The sequence below is a fragment of the Amblyomma mixtum genome, chromosome 1 (genome assembly GCF_055824585.1).
Source record: "Amblyomma mixtum isolate Tamu chromosome 1, ASM5582458v1, whole genome shotgun sequence".
Taxonomy (NCBI): domain Eukaryota; kingdom Metazoa; phylum Arthropoda; class Arachnida; order Ixodida; family Ixodidae; genus Amblyomma; species Amblyomma mixtum.
In genome coordinates, this window is record NC_143012.1 from 25,438,964 (window position 1) to 25,455,094 (window position 16,131).

The 16,131-nt window shown below is 46.9% G+C and overlaps 2 protein-coding genes across 7 annotated transcripts in view; one reads left to right on the forward strand and one right to left on the reverse strand.

Moving 5' to 3' along the window:
• Nucleotides 1-3,956, reverse strand: PIG-V (phosphatidylinositol glycan anchor biosynthesis class V). The gene is made up of 2 exons (XM_089546090.1): nucleotides 3,804-3,956; nucleotides 1-3,363 (listed from the first exon to the last, which is right to left on the reverse strand). Exons 1-2 carry the CDS (start codon nucleotides 3,861-3,863, stop codon nucleotides 2,137-2,139), a joined length of 1,287 nt encoding a protein of 428 aa, XP_089402216.1. The 5' UTR covers nucleotides 3,864-3,956; the 3' UTR covers nucleotides 1-2,136.
• Nucleotides 3,957-6,171: 2,215 nt separating this feature from the next.
• The window catches only part of LOC149365785 (nucleoredoxin-like protein 2), a 109,780-nt gene continuing 99,820 nt past the window's right edge, over nucleotides 6,172-16,131 (forward strand). For 4 of the 6 annotated variants that reach the window (XM_089546170.1, XM_089546186.1, XM_089546179.1 and 1 more), the window contains exons 1-4: nucleotides 6,173-6,483; nucleotides 8,982-9,105; nucleotides 11,829-11,926; nucleotides 13,169-13,453. In XM_089546170.1, the coding sequence (XP_089402296.1) occupies nucleotides 6,412-6,483; nucleotides 8,982-9,105; nucleotides 11,829-11,926; nucleotides 13,169-13,453 (579 nt within the window). In that variant the 5' untranslated portion in view covers nucleotides 6,173-6,411. Of the gene's footprint in view, nucleotides 6,484-8,981; nucleotides 9,106-11,828; nucleotides 11,927-13,168; nucleotides 13,454-16,131 lie in introns of all 6 variants that reach the window. The other 2 variants (XM_089546193.1, XM_089546204.1) reach the window with 2 other exon arrangements.

The window sequence follows — 16,131 nt, forward strand, 5'->3', positions numbered from 1 at the left end:
CGCTAGCGGAATACCGGGAGCCCCCCCTAACGCCGATAAGCAGGCGCTGATTGGTCCCGATGCTTCAGGTGCGCGCGTAGCTGCCGGGCATGTGGCGCCATCTGGCGACGTCAAGGAGATTTGCGCATGCATTGGCTGCGCCTCAGTGATTCGTAAATTCTCGTGTCTTAGTGTTGCTACAACCATTGGTTCTAGCAACACTGCTTTGTCCTATGACGTCACCACGCTTGTACTTCCGAGTTTGGCCTGTGGCGGCGATACCTGTATTTTGGTTCTTGCTCTTTTCTACGTTACAAGAGCTTTGTTGTCAGTATGAGTGGCGTTTCTGTAATCAGGAGCTGGTATTCTGCCGATACAGGCCAACTTCAATTTCTCCTCAGTGTCCCTTTAAGATGTGATGTTGACCTTTTCGTATGCTCGCTCACAAAGAACGCTTGCTTTGGCACCAACTAGTTTTTCACACTTCACACTTAGGTATAGGGCAGCATATTAACACTTTCTTTGAGCAAGCGCTCCACTGACGTGAATACAGCTTGTTGCAAGCAAGAGGAAAAAAAGCTGCACAAACACCCAGCTGAAGACAGAGGAATTCTGACTGAGGCCAGTTGTTTTTAACCAATCGCCAAAAACCGTGGAGCATCTGAATTTCTGAGCTCCCAACACTTTAGAAGAGACAGACATTGAAATCCGATATTTTATGCATATAGTACATTATTGTACTCAGAGCACCTAAGTGAGACTTGGGAATAGAGAGGGGGGGGGGGGGGGGAAATAAATAAACAAAAATGCCGATAAATCTTTACAGAACAAGAAGTAAATATGCCCCTACCTATTCAGCAGTTAAACATTGATACCGTGATGTTTGTTACTTTACATCAAACTACTAATGAGTGAAGTAAAAGCTCCACGCAAAATAAGAATGATCACTAGGATCACTTTAACAGCGGCAGCTGTTTAAGGGCTGGTTTTCAGGTTTTGCGGTGTTGATTTCAGTTTTCTAACACCGTGCCATACTGACTGGTTGCCATGATGTCACTGCAACGTGCCATGGCTTTGTATCGCACTGAGTGGTCCGAATGCAGCAATGTCATGCACACTCTAACAGAGAAGACAAATAATAATAAGCGATATTCACCTCTAAACAGCTGTCTCTGAACATCGTATTACAGCATGGTAACTGCCCTGCGAGAATTTCCCCTGCCATGCTGAGCTTACAGTTCCAGTAAGAATTTACTATTATGAACCTACAATTACTCACTGAATTCCACCTAGAACAGCAAGGCAACTGCTTACTGAGGTCACCAAAGGCAAAGCTACATCTAGCAGCAATGCATGCTTTCTGAAAGTACACAGAAAAACCAGGGGCCCGACATGCTCTTCTACATATATCTTAACACTACAGTATAACGCATACACAGCCATATCTATAACCACTAGCATGGTAACATAGGCAGCAGTCAAACCTCTGAACTGGCCACCTATATGATTAGGAATGGTGAAAATAAACAGTTGTAACTATGTACAGGGTCCGTCAAAAGTTCCCAAGGCCACAGGGTTTGCTTTTGAGCAGCATAGTCGGGCTGTTGAGATACCCTCGAAGCTCAAAATATCTGTAGAGAATAGAAGGATCGTTCTACCATCTCAGAACCTCGATAGCTCTATCGGAATCTTAAGTGCCAGGATATACTGATGAAAAGCGGACCATGTGGCCTGGGAACTTTTGACGGACCCTGTACACCACTGTGGCATGAGCACTTGCATCATACTTTTGCAGTCACAAGGGTAAGTAAGCTGCATGTTTCTGACACCAAGACAATGGCTTTGTTGCTGGGCAAAGGACTTGCGGCATATTTCATTGATAAGCCAGTAACGATCTGCATTTGAATTTGGCTATTTGTTACGGCCACAAGACTCAGCATCCTTAAATCTCAAACTCCGAGTGGAAAATTCGATGCATCGCACTGAACCTTCAGCTCATGAACTTTTGATTTTGGTATCCAGTATGGTCAAAAACTTGTCACATGATAAAGGAAAAAAAGAAGAATGATGTCTTTTCTCACAAGATGAAAATGCTGTGTGCAGTTTAACTTATCACAATACCCGAGCGAGCGAAAAAGAAATTGGAAGACACCACTTTTACGTCCATGGTAGGAAATTAACATGCAAAGCCGTCCCCAAAACAGCATAACCCATAAAATATGTGACAATTCGCTTTGAATGGATGTCGCTCTGCCACAAATTGACTGCTACATCAGCCCAAACAATGCAACGAGTCTTCCGCTCTCGCCGGTCAGGCCCAATAAACGTAGTCCAATACAATACAGGACTAGCGGCAGCGATGAGTCTTGTTGTCACCTGAACATTTGCAAAAAGAACCGTAATAGCGAGGAAACCAACAGCGTGCAGAAAGTATGGAATGTGTCGCCTGTCGTTGCAACGGTTCAGGAGACTGGCTGAGGAATGCAGGACAATAATGACAACCGGTAAGGCGAGAAGAAAATTTGGCAGCTGCTTCAAACGATAGTACATGAGGAAGCCAACGTCCCAGTAGTGTGACTGTACGTATCCGTAAGAGAATGGAATGAGGTTGGAACACCATTTGGAAGCGTTGCGACCTGCCAGCCTGAAGCCCGACTCGGCAGCCTGGTTCAGGACGGCTGCGGAGAACTGCTGCGAGTAGTCGGGTATGCAGAAAAGGGACCAGGCATAACACTGGAACAGCAGAAACGGCAAGAAGCAGAACGCCGCTCGGAAAATGGACCTGACGGGGGTCAGACCGCACACCAGGCCCGAGTAGAGGAGGAAGCCGGCCGAAAGGAACCCGTTCGAGCGGACCAGGCCTCCTAGACAGAAGAAAAGCGTCGCCAAGTTGGGTCTGTTCTGCTCCAGAAGGAGCAGGCCCAGGAAGCTGACCGCTGCAAAAAGCGACTCGCTGTAGCACGCGGTGAAGAATATGGACGCCGGGTTGAAGCAGAAGAGAAGGACGGCCTCGTCGGCCTGTTCCTTGGAGAAGAGCTGGTGTGTCAGCCGGTGCAGAGCGACGGCTGCCACCACAAAGAAGGCGGCGTTCACGAGAACGCCGCTGAGAACGACCACGCTATGGCGGTCCAGGTAGACGTTCGTGAGCGGGTCCACCAGTCCATCGGCCGTCTGGCGGACGAGCCATGGGTACAGTGGGAAGAAGGCCAGTGTCTGCTCGTAGGTGTAGCCGTGCTCGGCGATGTGCAGGAAGTACTGGCTGTCCCAGCGCGTCAGCCCCGCGAACAGCCATGAGACGAGCCGGTCGCCCAGGTCCGTGCTCGTAGGCCAGGGGGACCGAAACGCGTCGGCGTTGTGGTCGGGAACTGCCCAGTTGAAGGCCACCTGGAAAACAAATGCTTTCTTTTTATATCCACATCAATCCCTAACCAACGGTTTCAGACCTTTATTTTCAGAAGTATTTGAATTTTTTTTCTGAAATTCGTATGTAACTAAGCGTGCACAAAAATGATTCTGCTATAGCGTGATCGCTTTACAGTGCAGTGCGAACAGCACCGGCACAGCCTGGGTGTTTCGTCTCTCTTTAATCAGGACGTACTCGAAGATGTAACACCTTATCGCTGCTTCCAGCCCGAACTACTCGCTCCTGTAGTCTCACGAGTTCGCTGAACGCAGCTAAACCCAAAACAATGCCTTCAATGCACAATCAAAAACTCTGCCACTCGCTCTACGTCGTTTCGTGAAACGAAAGTGTCAATACACTTGGCAGCCGCTGCAACAGCCAGTGGTTGATTTTTGCCGGTATGCTGTGCAGAGAAATTTACCTGAAGCAGAAATATAACGAAGCGAGAAAAGAGTGCAAGCACGACTACACTCGAACTCATGTCCTCGGCTTGACGTACGAGGCGTTTATCGCCGCACTGTGCCTACAAACATCGCGCCCGTGAACGAAACTGACGGGACTCGACAACATGGCGGCTTCCATGCGGTTCAGGGTTGCCAGGTCCTAAACTCAAAAAAGCGCCACAAAAATCGCAAAGTAGCCAAAAAGTAGCCAACGTGTCGCCGGAGTGTCAAATGTAGCCAAAAAAGCGCCAAAGTTGCAGAAAAGCAGCGCAATAAATTTGTAATTCTTGCCGAATGTAGGTTAACAATGGATGCGAATAACTGAAGTATAAAAGCAACAAATCAAACGGAAGAAAATACATGAACATCATGGGGCAGGAGCACGGAAACGCGCCAGGAATTTCTAAAGGGAGTGAAAGTGTGGGAAAAGTAACCAGAAGAGTTTTTCTTAAGTGCAGAGGAGAAATAATTGGGGTTCCTAAGCAGCTGCCATAACAATTCGCATTCCCATATAAATATGGCATGCATGGCAATTTTTTAATGAAAATTTTTCACTGTTCTGTAAACAATGGCATGATTTCATATGCGCCTATTTCTTGTTCGGTTTTTCTCCTGCGATCTTTTTTTCAGCTTTCTATTGCATAACAGACTGATCGCCACGTGTAGTTCATATGTACTGAAGGCATAGAAAGCACGCGGCCTTGGCCAAAGTTTTTCAGGTCAAATGGGTTGCTTTTCAGCCACTTATGGCTCCCCAGCTTTATATCGCTATGCGATACGAAGATCCTTCGTCATCACGTTTCAAAACTTTCTGGTATTCCCCGCTCGCCTCTAATGGGCTAAAAAAACCATGTTCCTTGAAAAATTTCAATCAGGACTGTAATTCACAGCATCATACAAGTGGCTGTCGGGCTGGCATGTGCGGCCTATCAACTCGCTTTGAACCAATAGTCAACTGAGGACACAGTTTTATCAGCTAAGTAGCAAGACACTTCCCTATTTACCTGAGGTGAATTCAGTGATTGGAGATATGACATTCTTATTCCTAGTTCTAAGGAAGCTACATATCCGCATTGCTTAGCAGAACCAGAGTATCGGAGTCTCGACTGGGAGAACAAGTCTGGCGAGCATTAAGTGAACACAGGAGCGAGAAGTATTTTATGTCTAGGAGATGATTACAGGTAAATTTTGAACAAGAGGGCAGGCACCGTAGAATAATAGTGTTACGTGTGGCATTCTAACGGACTTCACCAAAGATGCACAGGGACCATTGGCGAAAAAATAGGTCTACTATTCAGTCCTAACTTCGAATTCAAATGTAGCCAAAAAGTAGCCAAGTAGCCAAATTCAAATTTTTGTCGCCAAGAGGTCCCAAATGTAGCCAATTTGGCGTAAAGTAGCCAAACCTGGCAACCCTGATGCGGTTCGATATGTAGGTTTTGTTTGACTGATAAGTTTCGTATTGTGTCTCAAGTATTATTTGGTAATCACGAATCAAAACACCCATTGCCTGCCAAATAAATTTTGAGCTTAAAATTATCACATTATCTGAACGAAAAATTCAGATTCGTTAGGCACGAAACGGAACAGACGTAGTCCTCTGGTTCTCTGTGGCATTCGCAGACGCTCTGGCGTTTCCGCTCAAATGGATGACCTCGAACACATATCAAAACTGAACCACCTATTTCGATTTGTTTCAATCATGGGGGATCAATCCACAGACAGTTATTCCTTCATGATTAGTCAGCTCCACAAAATTTGACCTAACAGTAGCGCCACAACTGCCGCTGTGGGCATCGTTGGCGTTGACACATGTCGTTCCATGCAGTTCCATGGCCATGGATTGCTATTGGAAAGAACAAGGAGTGAAAAAAGAATAGGGCTCAGTACCACGGTGTGCTCAGTACACAGCATATTACTGCGGCATCGCTGGCGTCGCCAGCGTTCTCAGTTCATATCAGTTGGGAAACGCTGCTTCAAAATGTGATCGCCCCTAGCGGGTGCTTTGCGAGAACTTACTCATAGCTGCGCCATCTAGAAGCGTCAAATAAAAGCTGTTGCTAATTGTCGCCTTGTGAAGATTTTTTTCTTCTTGTTTTACTTATTACTTTATCTCTCAGACTGTTATATCTGGTTTTTGTTATTGCATCTATTCCACTCATTTCGCAGTCAGGTAGTTGAGCGCTTACATAGAAACTTTGTCCGCGCTTATCAACAATATAGGTGTTTGCAGCTCGAGCTAGGGTTACATTATTGTCCACAAGCGTCGCGATAATCCGTTAACCTCCTGTAAATTCGTGATTTTAAATCTCAGGCTGGTTTCGCAACTGGTGAAGTCAAAGAACTCTGGCGGCTCTGGCCAGCGCTCATGCCAGCGCTGCCTATGGATCACGTGGCCGCGTTCTGGACTAACTTTTTGGTTTTTACTCCGATAATATGGCTATTGTTTTTGTGCCGGCGTGCGCATGTGGCTTTTGCATGCGACGGCACCAGGTTCAATGTGTTCGGTGACTGCATACAGTGTTCTTTGGCATCCCGCGGTGTAGCCCAGCAGTTTCACATTGTTTCGGCATTGGCGAAGCAGAAATGGTTCAAGAAACGCCTCCGAGGCCAGACCCCGGACTTTTTGAAGACTCGCAGCCGCTGCTGACAAAGAAGGTAAGCTGTGTCATTCTCCTGCCGTTGTTGTTCCTTTGGAAAACGGTATATTGTTACCACTACGAATCATTGTTGGTGTTTTGTCAGTGCCTGGTTTTGCTTAGCGTTCATCGCAGCCACGCTCTTGAGCAGCGGTGTGTAACCAACGTCTCAGGAGATTTTGATTTGACTGCGTGCGTTTGCCAGCCACTGACAGTGGCAGCTGCACAGCGGACAAGCTTGTCTTTACATCCCGAAGTTGTAATGAATAGCTGAGGTGCGTGCAAGATGTCTCTTATATTGGTAAACCGCGGTGACAAACGTAATAAGGACCGTATAGCTGCTCAAGCGTGTTTCGTGCGTCCAGCTCCGCTTCAGTTTTTAAATCATTAATTAGACAGGGTCGAAGACGCGTTCATGTGCGAGTTGTATTCGCTTCGTTATGCCAATGGCCTTGCGCAGTGCTTGCCTGCCGCGCTAGAAAGTTGAAAGAGCAAGGCGCGCGCACAAGCGCACGCGCTGATCGCTGTTTTCGGACCACTGTTTGCTGCCTTTATGTGCTCTCGTCATGCAGTGTCAATCTGCGCTTTGCTTAGCTTACTCCGTGTGCTTCCTCTGAACTATTCTGGTTTATGGGGGTTTAACGTCCCAAAGCTACTCAGGCTGAGGGACGCCGTAGTGAAGGGCTCCGGAAATTTCGACCGTCTGGGGTTTTTTTAACGGGCACTGACATCGCACAGTACACGGACCTCTAGATTTTCGCCTAAATTCGACCGCCGCAGCCGGGATCGAACTCGCGTCTTTCGGGTCAGGAGCACAACGCCATAACCACTGAGCTACCGCGGCGGTTTGAACTATTCTAAACGCATGTCCGGCACGAGGAACACGCGTCCGCATTTGCATGGGCAGAGCTGCCGTGGGGAAAGAGGAAGGGGTTAATGTATGACAGTGCCTCCTTTAAATGCGAAAGCATTCTATGGCTCATTGGCGGCCTTGACCAAGTTGTACCATAGAGTGGTACCCTCTCGCCAGTGGGTTTGGGTTTGAGAAATGGAAAGGAAAGGTGCAGTGACTGTCATAGGTAAAGGGGAAGGGGTTAGGTTATGACAGTGCCTCCTTTAAATGCGAAAGCATTCTATGGCTCATTGGCGGCCTTGACCAAGTAGTACCATAGAGTGGTTCCCTCTCACCAGTGGGTTTGGGAAATGGGAAGGAAAAGTGCAGTGACTATCTCGAATTTCTGTGGACACCTCAGCTGTGCGATGAGGGAATAGGTGGAGAAGGTGGTGGGTCATAGTATGTGGGAGGTTGGGAAGGGGAAAACCTGTTGGGGAATTTACAAGCAGTTGTTGCCCTGTATTTGCACAGTGTTGTGGCAGTCAGTCCTTTGGTGTTTAGCAATCAAAATGTAACCCTTGGTATTTAGCAAGGGGACACAACCACGGGCACACCAAATAACACTGGCTGCGGACATGCCAGACGCGAAAAGAAGACTGGCTAACCTTGGTTTAAATTCACATGGAGGAGACGACCCGCTGCAACACCTGAATGGGTCTCTGAGAAGCCGAACTTGGCGGTCTCCTGTAATACACCAAGTGGCTGTGCGAGATTCTCAGAAAAAACTCGTTTGGAGTCTCGCACTTGGTGAACACCTGGACTGTGCCGGGAAGGAAGGATTGAAAGGGGCAATTCACGATGCAGAACGGAGCTATGAATCCAGCGTGCACCTCTGATCATGCACAGCACTTTCTAGTCTCATCTTTCACTCCGTCCGCAAGCGGTGGTAGGTCACTCAAGGCTGCGGCAGCTGCGTTTTAGACCGAAATGTGTGTTCGAGCTGAACTGCTTCAGTTTGTGTTGCTAACCGAGCTTTCCTGTATTTTTGCTTCTTCTTACGGCGTACATTTCAGGTATACTTACTTTTTCTTATTAAAACCAAATTTTGAAAAACTAATTTGATATAAGTTTATCGCTTTTGTTTTGTTTGCTTCAACTAAAAAATCCAACCTTGGGTTCTGTACACTAGTGCATTGCCTCCTTTCGACTAAACTGGTTGTGAATGAGTGCCTTTCCAATCTTCCCATGGCCTTGTACTCGCCCAAAATAATCATGACCCAACTTGCCTAGCAACATACCCTTGGCTACAAAAAAAAAAAAATAGAGCATACCTGGGGTGAAAGACGCACATTACAGATATGGCTGCTTCCGTCGATGTCTCGTCTTGTCTGCTGTTAACTTTCAGCACTGCTTGCATGTCTTTTTTTTTTGCTATCTGCTTTCGTTCGCTTATTTGAATTTCGTTGCTTTTGCGCAGTTAAACTCCATATAACTGTTTTGACGAAAATGTGTGGGTCTGTTGCAGTATGTGTCACGTGATTCATTTGCCCTGTTTGTTGCGGGTTTTGCAAATGCTGAGCACTGTGGGGCTGGTCTAACTGAAAATGGTCACAGGTGCTGTTTTGTGCTAGCAAAGGTTTCATTGGTCAAGTCTGAACGATCTTTTCCTTGACATCTTGCAGGACAGCCAGTCTCGAAGAGGGTTCCGTTCACGGCTACCTCGAGTGAGGGCTCCGGACCGAAGCATCTGGCACTCGTCCCAGCCTCAGCATGCCCAGGCAGTCAGCTTCAATGGCTCTGAACACTGTATCCCTTTGGCGTAGTTTTTCGCAGTGACAGTTATTACGTTGCCATCGTGCGTCATCGATGTTGTCAGCATAGCACACCGGGTACATTGTGTGGCACTGATTGGTCAGGATGGAATGACGTTGCGCATGACATCAAGGCAACATGCCATGTAGATTTGTTGAAACGTATTGCGGTCAAACATGATGTCATCACTTATGCATTACGCTGATTAGCCAGCATGCCAATCACTGATTGGTCTACCTCTGTTACTCCGTTTTCACCAACTGCCCCTCCAGAACAATGTACTCTAATAAACCCAGAGCAGTTAGATCATTGGTAGTGCGGTTTGCAGACATATGCCGTGAACTAGATTTGCTCGTAGTTTTATTGCCTCTTATCTCTATTTGCCTCATACTGCTAACTTTGTGGTTGCATGATTAATCATTTATTGCTTTCAGCTGTGCATATGCCATCATGCCATGCTTCTGGAAACTGCAGGCCGTGGGTGGGACAGGAGGGGGTATTTGTTTTTTATATTCTTTACTTTTTTTTGGCAAGCGAGAGGGTGTAAGTTTTGTGTGTGGGGGGGGGGGGGGGGGGGGGCGAGGCGACATATAGGCATCTATATACAGTGTATATTGCATGATATGACCTTTGTGGAGTTTTTCACTGTGTGTTTGCGGAATCTCTGCTTAATTTGCGCCACCCTTTTTGAAGCCTTAATTTAAAGAAAGTGCGGAAGTTATGTGAGTAAATACGGTATTATTCATAGTATAACGCGCAACACAAGGAAAACAATTATTACGCTGTGTCCCGGGTCATGTATGTATCATTGAGAATGAGAGCTGATGTATATGCAACACGAGCTATAAAAATAAAATAGCTCTGAAAGTAAATGTCTTTCAAAGTTTGCAGAAAGTTAGAACATAAGAACCAAATGCCAGATTAATTGGGGCAGTGAAGTTAATAACAAACGCCACACAGTAAATCCAATCTTCGGTGAATAGGAATTATGTAGACACCAAGAACGCTTCATTGATGTGATTTCATTCTTCCTTCTCATTGGACACACCCACCTTAGGCACTACTTTTTACTCTTACTCGCAAAAAAAAACAAGCCTACATGTGAAATATGAGGAGATGTTACGGTAAACCACTTTTTATTTACGTGGTAACAGCTTGAGAAACTACGGAAGAAGCGTTTTGCTATATTTTACAATCAGTATAATCCCTTACATCCCAGCTTACTCTTGGGAGAAAATGCAGTTTGCACTGATGTGTTTTTAGCTGCTTATGTGCCATAAAATCTGAATAACACAACTGATTAGTTTGAACACAGCGACATCACTTGTGACATCGTAAGGTATTTACTAGAGCAAGGGTTCTCGAACTGGGTTTCGTGGAACGCCTGGGTTCCTTGGAGCTCTTTTTGGTTTCCCAAGCACCTAAATCAAAGCATGCCTGAACTTCTGCCTTTCCTTTACCCACTTTGTTTTTGGACTAATCGCACTGCAGTTGGACTAATCGCATGACTGTACACCCAGTCATTATTAATTATATTTGGACATTTCTTGACAGGCCACATGTCTGCATATTCCTTTCTGCAAGCATGTCGGCCAGGAAATTATGGAAATCAAGATATGCATGACTCCTCAGCACATTTTGGAAACCGTTAGTGTTAGGAGAACGTTGTAGAGCTCACCTATGGCACGGATGGGTGTTGCAGCATAAACGCAAAAGACATCCTGTACGTATATGCCTAGAGCCACTAAACACTTCAACCGGAATCAGCATTTGACACCAGCCAAGTCGCCACTTAAATTCGCATTACCTCAGTGGTAAAAATCTGGCCAATTTTTTGTCTGCCTAATATCTGAATATGCTTGCCTTGCCGTTGGTGGCGGGCTAACGCTTGACAGCATGTTCTTTCATGTCGGACACTGACACCCATGAGCTTGATGCCTGGTACCTATTAGGAGTGGGTTTCGCCATCCTTGCATGTGTCAGCATCTTCCTTGTTATGGATGTAGCCATTCCTAGCGTCGTCTCGGCTAGTGGTGTGAGGAAACAAAACGTGAGCGTAAAAAATGGCCAAGTGCGCCGATATGTCTGTGCACTTTAAGAAGCTCAAGGTATCAAAACTACCTGTGAGTCTACTTGTGGAGTCTTCAGTTGACCATGTTGAATGTTCAGTCCAAAAAAATGGCTGAGGCTTAGCTAAGGTTAAGCCTAGTCAGATGCGAAGCATATTGATGGCTAGGCTTGGTAATACATGGCTTTCCTTGGTTGACGTTCATCCCGCTCTTCATCGGTCTCTGTGGCACGCTGAAGCTTTCGCTTCTCGTTCAAATCAGCCCTGCTTCTAGGCGGCATCCCAACACCTGGCCGCCTCGTAAGTGCCCGGAGAGCGAGGCAAGCTCAGCTTTATACCGCTGCTGTAGCGTCACGTGGTCAGCTTCAGCGCCTCTGATGTGGAGCCTCCACCGCCGCGGCCGACCGCGCGAGCCGGCAGCCCATCTCTCCTCTGCTGTGACGTCATGTTGTCACGTGGTGCCACGTGGTCACGCTAAAGGTCAATGGTAGCTCCACCGCCGCGCTCGACGGGCTGTAGTGTAGCTCTGGTAATATGCTTCGCATAAAAAACTTCTATAGACTCTTTTGCATGTCCCATTACTGGGTGGGCCTGGGTACACTTGCTATCCTGAGATTCATCCTTGACTACAGGTTTACTTACTACACAGCGTTCGGCAGCTCTCACTATGACGAACGGGTTCCTGTTCCCTACCTGCACCAGTGTTTCCTTGTGGAACAGACTCTGGGGGAAGGTTCTTTTGGTGTGGTATGTGCATTTTTTCCTTTAAAAGTTTTGCTTGCTGCAGTGGCAGTGCTGTGGGCTCCCTGCTGCACTCTGCATGTCTCCATAGTAATGCTTAGGATTCACTGCTCTAATCCTGCATACTTCAAGGTGTTTGTTGAAAAAAATCATCTATACACTGTTGACAACCCGACCCTCATGTAGTAATACCCGACCGTGGGGCGTTAAAAAATGTGAGGGCACCATAGTAAAATGCTACACAGAAAGCACTTGCTTTTGTTTTATCAAGTGATTCAAGCTCAGAGCCACAGCTAAAGCTAGAATGATTGCTTCAAGTGCAGTCATTTATGGAAGCGAATAATTTTGACTTGGTCAGTGACCTGTGCGCTTCACTAGTGTTTGGCAATAGAACTTCATGCACGAGAAAATATTGGAACTGGTTTACCTGGAACTGGCTTTTTGTCCACGTAGCCAGGAGATTTCCAGAGCTTTTTTTTTGTTACTGCTACAAGTCATCCTCGAGAACATCATTGTGGGGGGAGAGAAATTACACGGCTCAATCAATTTATGCCAGGGAAATCTAGAGGTTCTTATTTATTGTTTGTTTAGTTTGTTTTAGATTTAGCTTGTACCTTGCAACTGGTAAAATAAGATACCGGTAAGATATCTTACCGGTACTCACCTATGGGGCAGAAACGTGGAGGCCAACAAAGAGGGCTCAGCTTAAGTTAAGAACAACGGAGTGAGGTATGGTAAAAAAAAAATGATAGGTGTAACGTTAAGAGATCAGAAGCGGGAGGAGTGTGTGAGGGAACAAACGCGGGTTAAGGACATCCCAGTCGAAATCAAGAGGAAAAAATGGGCTTGGGCAGGGCATGTAATGCGAAGGCAAGATAACCGGTGGTCCTTAGGGGTAACGGAGTGGATTCCAAGAGAAGGCAAGCGTAGCAGGGGCGGCGGAAAGTTAGGTGGGCAGATGAGATCAAGAAGTTTGTGGGGATACTGTGGCCGGAGCTGGCACAGGACAGGGTTAATTGGAGAGGGACATGTGAGCGGCCTTTGCCCTGCAGTGGGCGTACTCAGGCTGTTGATGATGATGTACCTTGCAACAGGAGCTCCCTCTTCTGTCATACTTTATGCCACTTATCGATCTCAGTGTGAAAGGCAACTTAACGTGTTTGTGGCTGCTCCTAGCAACGAAGGTTATGAGTGAGCGACTGAGTGGATGTTTGGACGGCGTAACCTGGTGGCGGGGCGTGTGTGCAGGTGTACCGCGTGCGCAGCCTGGATGACGGCCGGCGGTACGCGGTGAAGGTGGCCCACCGGCGGTTCCGGGGACCCCGGGACCGCCAGCACCAGTTGCAGGAGGTGGCCAAGCACGAGCAGCTGCCCCCCCACCCGCACTGCGTGCGCTTCGTCAAGGCCTGGGAGGAGGACTACCGGCTGCACATCCAGACGGAGCTGTGCGACCGCAGCCTGGCCACCTACACCGAGTGCCACCACGACCTGCCCGAGCACCTCGTCTGGAAGTTCCTCGTGGACCTGCTGCTGGTGGGACAGACCATTTGTGCTTCTTCCATTCAACAGGGACACGTACCGCATTTATTCACATGTAATACAACAAGTCTAACTGTTTGAGGGACATAACACAAGCCTGTATGTCTGTTTAACTGTTTTAGGGACGTAACACAAGCCTGTATAACTGGCTAAGGGATGTAATACAAGTCTCTATAACTGTTTAAGAGATGTAATACAAGCCTATATAACTGTTTAAGAGATTTAATGCGAGAATATATAATTTTTTAATGGGTTTAATATAAATGTATAACTGTTCTAAGGCATTCGATACAAAGTTCAGAGTTCAAAGAAATATTTATTCATAAACGGAGGAATACATATGGAAATTTCTGGACAGACTGCCATAGGGCTAGTCAACTGTCCAATACAAAATAAACTTCATCAGGCAGCCGTAACAAAAAGAGGAAAGAGAAAAACACAGGAATCAAAATGCCTAGAGCAGAGTATACATTTGAGTGAACAGTAGTATAGAACAAAGCAGAAACAAAGGAGGGGGGAAGAAAGAAAGAAACAGAAAAAAAAGGCTATATAACTGTTTAAGGAATGTAGTACAAGTCGGTATAACTGTTTAAGGGATGTAATACAAGTGTCTCTTTAAGGGACACCAAGGACAAATTCAAGTTGGCCTGTATTGATAGGGTGCCGCACTATGACAATTAAGACAAGGCTTTCCCTGAAAACAGCTTTCGTCAGCCAGAAAAAGCCAGAAAATAAAATACTTGTTTTGCCATCTCTGGGCAGTTTGGTAAGTAAATTACAGTGCATCATCGCAGTTTTTGAGCTTGGATCCCTGAGGCCAGGCTACAACAGCATTCCCTTCGAAAATGGCGATTATGGAGTTCTCTTCGGTGCAGACATCGTGAGTTTGAATGGAGTGTGGGGAAAAAATCAGTTGCAATTTCTTCAGCAGTAAATGTCTTTTGCTGCTGGACAAACATCAGTATAGTACATGGGCGTCCGGAAGTGGGGGGCAAGGGGGGGGGGGGGGTTGCCCCCCCACGAATTACAGATATTATTTATGCACTAGTTCCTATTTGTTTTTAACCTACCGCCGCCCCCATCCCCGGACATCGGGTGCCCCCCCCCCCCCCTGGAAAAAGTTCTGCGGATGTCCTTGTCAGTATATACTAAGAAGGAGCCACAGAATAGATTTTTACGTGTAGCAAAAATTGCATGGCATTGGCTTCAGTGTTCCTTTAATTTAAGGGAAAAGTCGCCCCTTACATTACGATTCAGTATCATCGTATAATGGAGTAATATTATTATTCTTTTTTTTTTTCTGACTTCATCCAGCGAAAGCAGCACTCACTTTACAGTTGTAATTTTGCTGCATTCAGGTAAGTATGTTATTTGGTGTAACGGGGTGAATCGTGTATGTATTTGTGTTGGTCTGAAGTTGGGAGTTTAGTGAAGGAATACTGGCATATACTCTGGTGGCTCATCCTTGAAGGTGTAGGAATGAGTGCGAAACTGGCAGTTCTTTCAGTAAATCATATTTTAAATTGACAGAGGAAGTGGGGGCAAGACCATGTGGTGATGAAGAACCGTATTTAAATTTTGTCGCTCCTTTGATAGGCAGGCTACATTGCGTGAAGTAGTTTTTTTTATTTATTCAATAGTCACTCCGTTGGTAGGCTGGCTGCATAGCATGGAGTGAATATATATTTTGTACGGATGCATCTTCGAAGCTCAGGTCGAAGGCCGTTGATCGAAGCCGCGTCACGGCGGGCACACACTCAGGAGTCACTCCGGAAACAGCACAGCACTTTGTTCACCTCTTCGTCGCACCGCGTAAACGGCTGCCGGTCGTTCCCATTGCAGTTACCTCCCCGGCGCAAAGAAGCCATCCTGGCGACTTACAGGGACGAAAGAGTGGTCGGGTCATAGTAGGGCTTAAGACGCTCGACGTGTACAGTTTCACGCCCCCGGCGACGATGATCCGGAGATGGGTCAAGGGGCTCAACTATGTCATTCACGGGAGAAGTTTGTTGTAGAACGCGGTAAGGGCTGTGATAGCAGGAAAGCAGTTTCTTGGCGAGGACGGGAGTGGAGGAAGGCACCCAGAGCCAAACGAGTGCACCGGAGGGGTATGACGCGGGAGGGTCTGAGGGGTCCCGACGGTGCTTCTGTTGCCACTGGAGCTGTGTGGTGAAAGAGCTTGCAAGTTGTCGACATTCTTCGGCATACATGTGAACTTCGGAAAGGGATGTGGTCTCCGAAGGCCCAGGACGATAGGGAAGGATGGTGTCCATGGTGGATGTAGGCTCTTGACCATATAAGAAGAAGAAAGGGGAGAATCCCGTCGTTGTGTGCGTAGCTGAATTATACGCGTAGGTTACGAAAGGAAGTACTTTGTCCCGGTTGGAGTGGGCGGTATCAACGTACATGGCGAGCATGTCACTGAGTGTGCGGTTGAACCGCTCACTCATGCGTTGGTTTGGGGTGATAGGCGCTGGTATAGCGATGAACGATTTGGCATTCCTTTAGCAGCGCCGCGACGACTTCCGAGAGAAAAACATGGCCGCGGTCACTGAGCAGTTCTTTCGAGGCGCCGTGACGAAGAACAAGACGGTGTAGGATGAAAGAAGCAACATCCTGTGCTGTAGCAGATTGGAAAGGCGACGTCTCTACGTAGCGGGTTAGGTGGTCAA

Bases quoted from the DNA above. Each gene is read 5' to 3' on its own strand.
- PIG-V (XM_089546090.1), bottom strand. From the start codon at position 3,863: ATGAGTTCGAGTGTAGTCGTGCTTGCACTCTTTTCTCGCTTCGTTATA. The intron at 3,364-3,803 runs GTAAATTTCTCT...TTTGTTTTCCAG, and splicing joins TCGTTATATTTCTGCTTCAG to GTGGCCTTCAACTGGGCAGT.